The sequence below is a fragment of the Ceraceosorus guamensis genome (genome assembly GCF_003144195.1).
Source record: "Ceraceosorus guamensis strain MCA 4658 unplaced genomic scaffold IE81scaffold_8, whole genome shotgun sequence".
NCBI classification, from domain to species: domain Eukaryota; kingdom Fungi; phylum Basidiomycota; class Exobasidiomycetes; order Ceraceosorales; family Ceraceosoraceae; genus Ceraceosorus; species Ceraceosorus guamensis.
Genome location: NW_020290003.1, coordinates 310,821 through 322,037, shown reverse-complemented (window position 1 = coordinate 322,037; position 11,217 = coordinate 310,821). Strand labels below are relative to the sequence as shown.

General features: G+C 55.5%; 3 protein-coding genes across 3 annotated transcripts in view; all 3 read right to left on the bottom strand.

The window, feature by feature from the left end:
* The window catches only part of IE81DRAFT_339798 (hypothetical protein), a gene marked incomplete at its 5' end in the record, with an annotated part of 1,531 nt that extends 391 nt beyond the window's left edge, over positions 1–1,140 (bottom strand). The window contains 4 exons of the mRNA XM_025515587.1: positions 16–415; positions 468–667; positions 834–1,015; positions 1,049–1,140. Of these exons, the coding sequence (XP_025372063.1) occupies positions 86–415; positions 468–667; positions 834–1,015; positions 1,049–1,140 (804 nt within the window). The 3' untranslated portion in view covers positions 16–85. The remainder of the gene's footprint in view (positions 1–15; positions 416–467; positions 668–833; positions 1,016–1,048) is intronic.
* Positions 1,141–1,705: 565 nt separating this feature from the next.
* IE81DRAFT_320875 (putative aconitase) lies at positions 1,706–4,999 on the bottom strand. The gene is made up of 5 exons (XM_025513165.1): positions 4,451–4,999; positions 4,177–4,285; positions 3,641–4,094; positions 3,283–3,566; positions 1,706–3,205 (listed from the first exon to the last, which is right to left on the bottom strand). Exons 1-5 carry the CDS (start codon positions 4,666–4,668, stop codon positions 1,865–1,867), a joined length of 2,406 nt encoding a protein of 801 aa, XP_025372062.1. The 5' UTR covers positions 4,669–4,999; the 3' UTR covers positions 1,706–1,864.
* Positions 5,000–5,693: 694 nt separating this feature from the next.
* On the bottom strand, positions 5,694–7,396 carry IE81DRAFT_242500 (hypothetical protein). Its single transcript, XM_025511238.1, has one exon. The coding sequence runs from the start codon at positions 6,984–6,986 to the stop codon at positions 6,000–6,002; it is 987 nt and encodes a 328-aa protein (XP_025372061.1). The 5' UTR covers positions 6,987–7,396; the 3' UTR covers positions 5,694–5,999.
* Between the last annotated feature and the right edge of the window lie 3,821 nt (positions 7,397–11,217).

The following is an 11,217-nucleotide window of genomic DNA, read 5'->3' as shown; positions in this document are numbered from 1 at the left end:
TACTACTACTACTACTACTACTACTACTACTACTACTACTACTACTACTCACTGCTGACTTTGACTGCCAGGAACCTCGATCAAATCACGGATCTTTCAGACGATTTTTCCAAGGGAGATCTATCGGCTCGGGATTTTGCGCTACTGGCAGTCTGAGCCCGTTTGCCGGGCAGCTCGGCAATCCAGCGATTCTTGTAGTCCTCTGAAAACCTTGGAGCAGATCGATCTCTGAGGTGACGAGCTCGAGTCTCGCCTCGGCAAGGCACAAGTCAATTGGGAGCCATCCCAATCGTGGATGTCCAATGGGCGAGTGAATCCAGCGCTTCTGCGCTAGTGCGCGCTGCGGACGGCCTCTTGCAGCCGATTTGCTGACAAGACCTCCATCCAAGGCAAGGCTCTCTCCCTTAAACGAATACTACCTACCTACGTTAAACGAATACTACCTACCTACCTACCTACCTACCTACACTTGCGACCCAGACCTTTTCGCTCAGGGACTGCTGGCTGACCGAGCAGCTCCTATTGCACTTGCGAGAGGGGACCACCTGATCGAGAAGCTCAAGCGCGGCAAGTCGCAAGCCTTGACTTCTTGTAGTCGTCGAAACGTCACAGGACTGACGACGGGTGCCGACTGTCTTGTCCCCTTCATCGCCATTGCGCATTGTGACTGCGAAACAAGATGGACGCTCAGACGGCAGACTCGCATTCTGATTCCGGCCAGCTCTTACCGCGAGCGGGGCCGTTGCGCTGGGACGACAGCACCCGAGATCCGCATCTCAACAGATATCCTCGGCTGGGCAAAGACTACCTCGTCCGACAAATCAATGACGCACAAAGCGCCGCAAGATTGATCCTGTCGCGTGGGCTGACTACACTTTTTGGGATCAGTCGAGTCGATTGATCGAGCTGGCATTGAGCATTCCCGAGGTCCACAACTCCCGACTCTCGGACGCGCATGAATGGTGAGCCTCGGCGATCCGAGATGGGGTGCAGATGATCGGTCGAGTCGCGGACGCTGCAATGTGAATCACATTGAATGCATACGCACAGTCCAGTCCGATCCGATGCTTTGCTCTCACAAATGCTCGCAGCGAGATTCGAGCCATTTATGCCCCGGTACGCATATTGCGGATCATTCATTCGTTCGCACTACATTACGAGCATCAAAAATGACAGCTGCCCCTCTTTCGAGGTGCTCCTTCAGGCACATCAGCCCCGGCAATCAAGGCAAGATTTCACTTTGAAGGGTGTCGTACGGTACTACCTGCCTGCCTGCCCGCTAAGCGTTCCTGCTCACTTAGGGGTCTCTGCAGCGGAAGAAACGAACGCGCATTTTGAGACCTGTATATCAGTCAGCCCTTTGTATGTGCAATTCATAGCTGCTCATCCTTCAGTGCGGATGGATCGTCCAAGGCGCACAAAAGGCTCGTCACCCTCTTCAGTTGGGGACCTAGCTGCTGCATGAATCCCCTGCATATCCTAGCTACACCGATAACCTTTGCGTTTGACGCATGCAAGACACGTCGTGTGAAAAAAAAAAAAACAGAATCAGCACTCGACTCTCGACCCTAAATGTGCGGACGAGCTTGCGAGGAGCCTGGCTGGAACGTTCTCGAGCTTATGTCGGACTGCGGGCGAGCGTGATATCGAATTTGTCATCTAGAGGAAATCACATTTTCACCAACGACTTCACGCCAGATAGTACTTCTGTGTACGAGAAATCACATTGCAGAATATAGGACACCGGAAACGAGGTGAAAAGATTTGGGTAAATCTTTTTTGGGGGAAGTGGTTTGCGGTGCCTCGAGCGCAAAGTATTGGGGAAGGCGAGCTGGAGTGTGAGATCTATGGGACGAGAAGACCTTTACGCGCTAGCGCGTGCCTTTGCCTTGGCAGCCATCAAGTTGAGTGCGGACCCTGCCTTGAACCATTCGATTTGACCAGGGTTGAAGGAGTGAACGAGAGGAATCTCATCGACGCTGCCGTCCTTGTGATGAGCAACAAGGGTGATGGTGGAGCCCTCAGCGAGCTCCTTAACGCCCTTCAAGTCGACGTGGTCCTCGGGTTGAACCTTGTCGTAGTCAGCCTCGTTCTTGAAGGTCAAGGGCAGGAGACCTTGCTTCTTGCAATTGGTCTCGTGGATACGGGCGAAAGATCTTGTGATGACGGCGTAACCTCCAAGGTAGCGCGGCTCAAGCGCGGCGTGCTCACGAGAGCTGCCCTCTCCGTAGTTGGAGTCACCAATGACGACCCAAGGCTTCTTCAAGGTGTCACGGTAGTATGCGGCGGTGGCAGGAACAGGGCCCCACTCGCCAGTCTTGAGGTTTTGAACCTCGTTTGCCTTGTCGTTGGCGGCATTGATGGCACCGATCAAGCAGTTGTTGGAGATGTTCTGCAAGTGGCCACGGTACTTGAGCCAAGGTCCACCAGCCGAGATGTGGTCAGTTGTGCACTTTCCCTTGGCCTTGATCAAGACGGGCAGGCCCTCAGGGTCTTTTCCATCCCAAGGTGCGAATGCGTCCAAGAATTGCAAACGGTCAGACTTGGGGTCGATGGCCACTTGAACGGAAGCGCGGTCCTCGGGAGGAGCCTGGAAGGTCTCCTCTCCCGGGTCGTAGCCGCGGGGTGGCAGCTCCTTACCGGTCGGGTCAGAGAACTTGAACTCCTTGCCGTCAGCGCCCTTGAGCGAGTCGGTCAAAGGGTTGAAGGTCAAGGATCCTGCAAAAGCCATGGCGGTGACAAGGTCTGGAGATGCGACGAATGCGTGGGTAGCCGGGTTGGCGTCGTTACGGCCGGTAAAGTTTCTGTTGTAGCTGGTGATGATCGAGTTCTTCTCGCCCTTCTTGACGTCTTGCCTGTCCCATTGACCAATGCAAGGACCGCATGCGTTGGCAAGCACAACACCTCCTGCATCGCTGAGGGTCTGCATTTGTCCGTCACGCTCAATGGTAGCGCGAATCTGCTCAGATCCAGGAGTGATCGTGAATTGGGACTTGACCTTGAGACCGTGAGCGGCTGCCTCCTCGGCGATCGAGGCAGACCTGCTCATGTCTTCGTAAGAAGAGTTGGTGCATGAGCCAATCAAGGAGACCTTGAGTTCTTCGGGCCAATTGTTCTCCTTGACGGCCGCAGCGAACTTGGACAAGGGAGTCGCAAGATCAGGAGTGAAGGGGCCGTTGATGTGGGGCTCGAGATCAGAAAGGTTCTGCGAGCAAGAGAGAGTACAAGCGCATCGTCAGCTGTCTGGCAAACCAACGCTATCAGCGCGATGTCCACACTGACAATTTCGAGGTGACGATCGTACTCGGCGCCTTGGTCTGGCAGGAGGTTCTTTTGGAAGCCTTGAGCCAGCTCCGCGAGCTCTGGACGACGAGTTGCCCTCAAGTAGGCAGCCATGCGCTCGTTGAAGGGGAAGACGGAGGTAGTAGCACCAATCTCGGCACCCATGTTGCAAATTGTGCCCATACCAGTGGCGCTCAGGCTCTCGACACCTGGGCCTTTGTACTCGATGATCGCACCGGTTCCACCCTTGACAGTCAATTCACCGGCGACCTTCAGAATAATGTCTGTTGAGAAAGAAAGGCAGAGTGGACATGAGATCGCTGCAATTTCATTTGATGCGCTTGTGCTCGCAACTCACCCTTGGGCGCACTCCAGCCGCTCAGCTTGCCCTTGAGCTCAACACCCACAACCTTGGGGCACTTGAGCTCCCAGGGGATGTCGGCCATCACATCGACGGCGTCTGCACCACCGACACCGCAAGCAATCATACCGAGACCACCAGCGTTGGGTGTGTGAGAGTCAGTTCCGATCATGAGACCACCAGGGAAAGCGTAGTTCTCGAGAATAATTTGGTGAATGATACCACTGCCTGGGCGCCAGAAGCCAATGCCGTACTTGGCAGTGCAGGTCGCCAAGAAGTCGTACACCTCCTTGTTGATGTCCTTTGCGCGGGCCAGATCCTTGACACCTCCGACTTGCGCCTCGATCAAGTGGTCACAGTGGACAGTGGTCGGGACAGCAACAGTGGGAAGACCAGCAGACATGAACTGCAACAGGGCCATTTGAGCAGTGGCATCCTGGCATGCGACTCGCTGCATGGGTAGTAGATGAAAACAGAAAATCTCAGCATATTGAACATCAAAGGAAAATTCAGGCTCCAAAAAGCAGACTCACGTCTGGGCGGAGCTTCAGGTAAGAGACGCCTCGGTTGATGTCCTGGCCGTGAGGGTCATCCAAGTGGCCATAGACAATCTTTTCAGACAAAGTGAGAGGGCGGTTCAAGCTACGAAGATGGGGATCGAGTTTTCACAAATGTGAGCCTTGCTATCACACCAATCATGCGCTTTCCGAGCGAGCGAAAGGCGCAGGTTTGAGAGCCGCTGTCGGCCCCTTCGCCTCTGTCTTCTCGACTCGAAGAACTTTCACGTCAATGAAAGTTCAGACTCACCGAGAGCGGACGACCTTCAAGTTGTCATCAATGCGCTTGTAGTTGGTCCAGAATTCCTTGCCCTTTTCCATCGGGGACATGTCGACCTTCTTGGAGAAGAGCTTGGGGTCAATGTCAGGCACCTCCTCGGAGACCGTAGCGTAGCCACGGGCGAGGGCGCGAGGCGCCGTAGCGCTGCGCAAAGGCAAAGCACGGCTAGCTGCGCGAAGGGCGGCCATGCTTTGCAAAGATTGGGAGGGTGGCGAGCTGAGTGATTGGTGGGCGGGCCTCTATTGAAGAGGTGTGCGTGTATGCTATGTCAGGTCACGGACCTTGAATGCTTGAGTTGTAGGACAAGGAGAAGCGGTAGAGGTAGGTAGCCCTCGAGCGACGCTGGCGAGCTGATGTGGTGGAGAAGGGTTTGGATAGGCATGCGAAGTGGGAACTCAAGAAAGATAGACTCGCAGTCGCACTCGAGTTGGGATGCGGCCGAGGCCTTTTTTGCGGGTTGAAAGGGCTGTCACTTCATTGGCTGGTCTTGCATGTCACCGCGTTCTGTTTGGCGTGAAGTCAGAGCGGGGGTCGGGCGGGAAGCCCGGGCGTTAGGACTGTGTGCGTCGCATTCCAACACCTCTCGATCGATCCCGATACCGTGTGCAGAGCCGTTGCGGCCAGCTAGCAGCCAAGCCTGGCCTGCAGGGTGCTGCTTCCCTGTAGCTGCATGTCCGTCCATTGAAAAAGAAAGGCGCCCCCAGCAGCGCCTGCAACGCGCCCGCGCGTCTGCTTCTCCGCCCAGTCCGCGCCGTGTGCCGGGTAACCGACCTCGCGCCGCACGCACGCGCTTTCTCACGGCAACCTCGCCTCGCCCGCGTGCCGGTGCCCTTCAAGCCGGGAGTTCCGATTTGACACGGCAGCCAATCGAGGCGAGTGCATTTGCACGCGTATGCTTCCCACGTGGCAGGCTCTTAATCTTGCACGTGACCGATCAAGAGTCGCACTCTTGGCTCATTGACTCTTGACTCAGTGACTCCTTGCTTCGCCTCGATCCACTCGAGGGTGAGACATTTGACTCTTGATCACTCACGAGCGCTCCAGCTTCCGGAAAAGGCTTGCTTGACCCAGTGCAAAGCTTGCGAATACAATGGCCAGTGCGCCATCGTGACATGTCTGGTCGCCCTCAGCTGGAGCGTTCACGGAGCAAACACGTCACGATGGCGCAAGGTGGACCAAGGCACAGGCAGGGCAAAGAAAGACACGATCAAATCAAGTGTAGAGGGAGCGAATGAGATAAGATTGCAAGCCAAAACAAGACACACTGATGTACAGGGGTGGAAGGAGAGCTCGCAACACCCCTCAAGACCAGGAGCCTCAAAGGGGTATTTGGTAGGACGGCGAAGAGACTAGGCAACGCGGTGAGAAGAAGACACATCAGACTTTCACGACTCACTCCGCCTCGTTAGCAGGTTGGGAAGATCGGATCAAAGAGAGTGTGACGAGCTGTGCGACGTGAGGAGCAAGGACGCGACGAGCGAAGGAGAATGGGTAAAAGAACAATGTCAACGGTCAATACTCAGGTTGAAAGCTGAGCTTGCATGTAGTGGTGGTCCTCGTTGACGTTCTCGCTGGAGTAAGCTGGCGCGTATTGGTCGTAAGGGTGCGCGCCTTCGGGTGGAATGTCAAGTGATCCAAGCATCTGATTGAAGATGGCTTGCGTTGTGGGTGTGATCGGATTGTATTGAGGGGCGCCACTGAACGGAGCTGGTGGGAGACCGGATGCAGACTGGGGCATCCCCATCGCAGAGGGTGGCAGCGATGAGTAGCCAGTGCTGGGACGGTGGGAGTATCCTGTGCTTGGCCGACCGTCGTCCGAAGGCGTGCCAACAGCGTGACCGTATGCGGGTGGATGGTAACGTTGCGCCGAGAGGTAAGGACTGACGTCGACGGCGCTGTCGGGGACGAAGCGTCCACCGTCAGATCCGCTGAAGTCGTCATCGTACTCTGCAGCTGCAGCGAAGTCATGACCCTCGGCGACCAAGTTGGCAATACACTCGCGTCGGACGGTGTCGAACGTGCCGTCCGCCATGGGGGCCGGCAGGTCGAGGTTGACAGGCCCTTCAAAGTGCACCTCGAGACCAACTTGACGTCGAAGCTCGTTAGCCTCACGACGCAACGCCTCGTTCTGGGCTGCCAGGTCGAAGATTTTGCCACGGTACATTGGCTCGCGGGCTAGAGACTCTGCGACGAATGCCAAGGACTTGTTGACGATCAAAGACTTGGAGGGTCGTCGAACGGCTGCCGTTGCTGGCAGGTTGGCTGCAAGCTGGAGGAACCGCGTATTGAGGGTCTCGCGACGAGCACGCTCGACAGCATTGTGAGTGGCCCGCCGCTCGGCACTGGTCCCCTTCTTGTTGCCACCGCCAGAGCGTTTCTTCTTGGCGATGGGTTGAGCATCCTTGCTTGCGCCCAAAGATGATGGGGTCAGGTTGCCTTCGAAAGAGCTGGAGCTCGCAATCGAGTTGATGCGGTCGCGACCAGATGGGACAGGAAGTGCAGACATTGTTGATCTGGGTTGAGGGGAGTCGGTGAAGAGATGTATTTTGGTGCGAAGTCGAGGTCCGTGGAGCGATGTGATGAGCGTCCACTTGTCGAGTGGCAGGCGAGTGTGATTGGATGGCTTGTTGAAGATCTCTGCTCAGATGCAGCGACGTGAAACGCGCGCGAGAGTGAAGAGAAGAACAAGAACAATTCGTTGATCTCAACGAGTTGTCGTGCAGATGTTCTTTTGACGATGGTGCCGGACCTCGTCAGTGCTGGGATCGACTTGGTGTACCGTCGCTTCGAGGCTCTAAATGAGGCGGAAGTGGATCGGCTGCTTCGATGATGGGACGGAGATGTGATTCCGCGAGTTGAACTCAAGCGTACTTTGGTCGTTGGTAGACGATGCAAATTTGATCAAAGCGGTTTGAGCGGTGATGCAAGTTGCAAGTCGAGAGGGTTTGACGACGAGACCGTTTCGCGAGTAGAACTCAAGCGGACTAGGCTGGAGGCGGAAAGAGGTCAGAAAAGGGGACGCGAATACTGGTCAGCTTTCATCGACGAAGGGATCGTGGGACACCACGGCGACGTTCTCTATGGGCGTGCGAGAGTCCTGACACGCCCGGTCAACCATCTCTGAAAACGAGAATGGATTGTACTGTGTAGCGGCAAGACTCTCCAGTCCGTGCCAAACCGAGTACGGATGAGGCATCTAGAGGCCGGCGAACCAGCATTAGCAGGCTAGACAATGCCACAGGGCTGAGCATCGGCGATGCTATAAGACCGGCCTGACTGATACCGCAGCCTGAGTGTTGCATTCACGATTCGTGACCAATGAGAAGAAGCCAACTCACTCTGTCTGTGATGAGACGAAGCAGGGGGAGCCGAAGCGGGGGCAAGCTGCGATGATCGCGACTGATGAGGTGGTGAGGGGATCATTTCCTGCCATTGCTCTCGCGTTGCTTCCGACTTATGAGGACTTGGGCCAGCACAGCTCCGGAATTGGTAGGAGTCACGAGCAGTCGCAAGGCTTTCCCAGCTCAGCTGGGACTGCAGGTGTGCTGATTGTGCAACCGGGCACTAGACGAGTTTGCCATCCAGGTGTCGCGCGCGCCTTGCCGTGGGGCGGCATGCTAGCTGCTGCCGCTACGACCGCGGCGCGAGGTCAACCCGTTTCACCGGGCGGGAGAGGCACATCCACTGCATTTTGGAGTCCATATCTTCACGCACGACAGGAGAGGCGCCTGTTCCATTTTAGCGCATATCAAGGGCGCAGTGATTCGACTCGGGCTTGTCGGCACGCAAATTTTGTTGCGTGACACATGCATGTATGCACTCACAATTGCATTGAGCAGCACCCCGCCACAGACGCAGGCAAGGGCGCTCTTACGAGCTGCTGCTGTGGAGCATCGATCGTGCATTCGTGATTGTAGAATGCAAGAGCGTGTCACGGCAAATGCAGAGACTGCTGCTGATGCGCGGCAAAGACCTCAAGACTGCCGAAGCGCATCATCGAGCAAGCTGCATTCACAACGACTTCATCGGCCGAAGGTGACGTCCGCGGAAAGGGAGAAGGATCTCTTGCCGCAGGCTGCCATGCAATATCAACCGTGCATCAGAGCCCGACGCAAAGGTCTCAGACGCGGTGACTCGCAGAATGCATGCATGTACGCACAGACTGGTACGCGCGAGCCGTCGTGAGTACTGTATACCGACCACCGCGCCTGCACTACTGGATCACCTGCGAAAGCACGCGCCCCCGCGCTGCCCCCTCGCGCACGCAACAGGACTTTCCTTGACACTCTGGTGCTCAGTCATGAAATGACTCCCTCATCGACGATCACGAATGATGTTGCCTGCCTACCTTTTAGGCCCAGACGAGCCGGAAACATAAGGCATCGGCTCAGCTGTGATGCCCCCCATCCAGCCGCCCGCCACGCCAAACGTCAAAGAAGCTGACTGCTGCGACACCTGATCAAATGCCCGGGCGGGTATTGTATGTGCGGTCTACATATAGTGGGCGCAGATACAGCACACTCGTCATGCCAAGCACCGCACCGCCGACCAAAATTGTCCGGCCGCGCGAGAGGGTTCGGGATTTTGTACCTCTGCTTTCTCCGAGAATGAAGGCCTGAAACATGCCGCCGCAACTGTCACTATCAGCCCACTTCGACAGCAGTGTATGTAAAGGTGGCTCTCATGCCCTCGATGTGGAAATGTCCTTCGCGATAACGCTACTGCATCTGCTCTTGAGGTGGCTTGGACATACATGATCAACGGCGAGCACGGGCGAAGCCAGTATACCTCGTCGGCGCAAAGTGGTTCAACAGGCAGATGCTGCCGCAATAAGCGAGCTTTGCCAGAGGGAGGATGGCGCAGTCTGACGATGCTCCCTCCGCTGCACTCTGATTCACGCCGTGACGTGCCAACGTGCCTACCTTCGGCAGTGCCCATGCAGTCATTGACCTTGTGAAGATCGCCCTTCCGCGTCCCGGCGTAATGGAAGAGCGCGTGGTGTCTGATGGAATAGCAGTCACGGCGTGATCCATTGATTGCGATCGCACAGAAGAAACACGCGCTCGACCCGCTGCCTGCCACTGCATGCCAGTAGAGTACTATTAATACTTTAGTAGTGCTATGCAGCCTTCCCTTTCTCTTCTACTTCGACTTTTCACAGCCTTTACGCATTGCAGACCGCAAGAGGTGACGCTAAGAGCTTGAAGCCATCAGCAAGAAGGGTCAAGATGCTTCACTCGCTCCGCTAAGAGTCCAGGCACGACAATATTCTCTCAATTCACGCTCCAATGCTGTGCTGCAAGATACCGATGCGCTAAGAGAAGCGAGACCAGGCGAGGCAGACGCCGCTAATGTGAGCGTCCCGTGTGATTGACGAGGCAGTGTTGCTACCGCTGTTGTTCAGCGTCACCTGCGCAAGCTGCGGCACCAGATGGGCATTGCTTACAAAGTGTCCAGAGCTCAGCCCTCGCCCTCGCGACGTTAAACAAATACTACCTACCAGGCGGCAATGTTGAAATTGGTGAGGACCAAAATAGCCATACTCTTCTAGACTTGTTGCCGTGTGGCTTGCGATAGCATAGGGCGAAGCTACAATGATATAATTTCGGCGTCCTTCGTGGATGAGCGGGGTGGAAGTGTGTGTGTGTGTGTGTGTGTGTGTGTGTGTGTGTATTCGTTTAGCGTCGCTACTATGGTCCAGTGGTGCTGAAGAAGGAAAGAGCTTAGAGGAAGCGTCGAAGCAGTGATCGAGGAGCACGAAGGATTACTCGAGCACGAAAGGACCGCCATAACATTCATGGTCGTGGGCGCGTTTGCGCGGCCGCCATCACAATCTGCAGCACTAACTGCTACACGCGTTAGCGCCATCATCAGCTGATTGCTACGGTGAGCTCGCTGACCCGCTCGAACGTGGTGGCTCGCATGACTATTGACTATTACTATACGTAGCGACGTTAAACGATCAGTAATAGTCAATAGTCATGCGAGCCACCACGTTCGAGACCCGCTAGTGGAGAGACCTTATGATCTGTGAGAATGGTCATGACTCTCTCATTTCTACCATCACGTCAATGCTCGTCTTCAACGCAAAGCAACGCAGGCCATCGTTGCTTTCCAGTCCAATCCACCGACTCCGCTTTGCTATCTCGTTACGCAAGCCATGTACATTTTCCCATGCCTGCAAGACCGCAGATCACCGCATGGTGAAAATACGCCAACGAGGCAATTAATCAAAGCCACACAGCCTTGCGCTCGACTGCTCGTGTTGGCCCGCACGCTATCAGAAACGCGTGCATCGCTAGAGGGAATCACGAACACATCCTTCCCCCTTCCTGCTTTAGCGCTACCTTAGCCGTCCCCTAGCCGAACTCACCACTGCATAGCCGATGGCAGCTCTCTAATCACCCTCGACTCAACTGCGAAGTCGTGAGTGTCGCCGTCATCGAATTTCTATTCTTTTAGATGTATTCATTTATTGTCGCTACGTGCATGTGTACCACTCAAGACTAACGGAAAGCGAGAAGGGTGTTGTCGCTTAGCGCATTTCTTCTTGCACACCGACCGATGGACCCCGCGTCGGTGTCTCGTGCTCTCACTGCCACCGACAGCTCATGGGAATGCATGCAAGTTCACGAGGATGCGCTTCACCATGACCAAGCAGCGGAGTTGTTCGAGACAATTTCTCGTCGTGCTGAGCGAAGGCCATTCACGTCGCCTCAAAGAGACACTACTCTACT

Bases quoted from the DNA above. Each gene is read 5' to 3' on its own strand.
- IE81DRAFT_242500 (XM_025511238.1), bottom strand. From the start codon at position 6,986: ATGTCTGCACTTCCTGTCCCATCTGGTCGCGACCGCATCAACTCGATT.
- IE81DRAFT_320875 (XM_025513165.1), bottom strand. From the start codon at position 4,668: ATGGCCGCCCTTCGCGCAGCTAGCCGTGCTTTGCCTTTGCGCAGCGCT. The intron at 4,286-4,450 runs GTGAGTCTGAAC...CCATCTTCGTAG, and splicing joins TTGAAGGTCGTCCGCTCTCG to CTTGAACCGCCCTCTCACTT. The intron at 3,567-3,640 runs GTGAGTTGCGAG...CTTTCTCAACAG, and splicing joins CGGCTGGAGTGCGCCCAAGG to ACATTATTCTGAAGGTCGCC.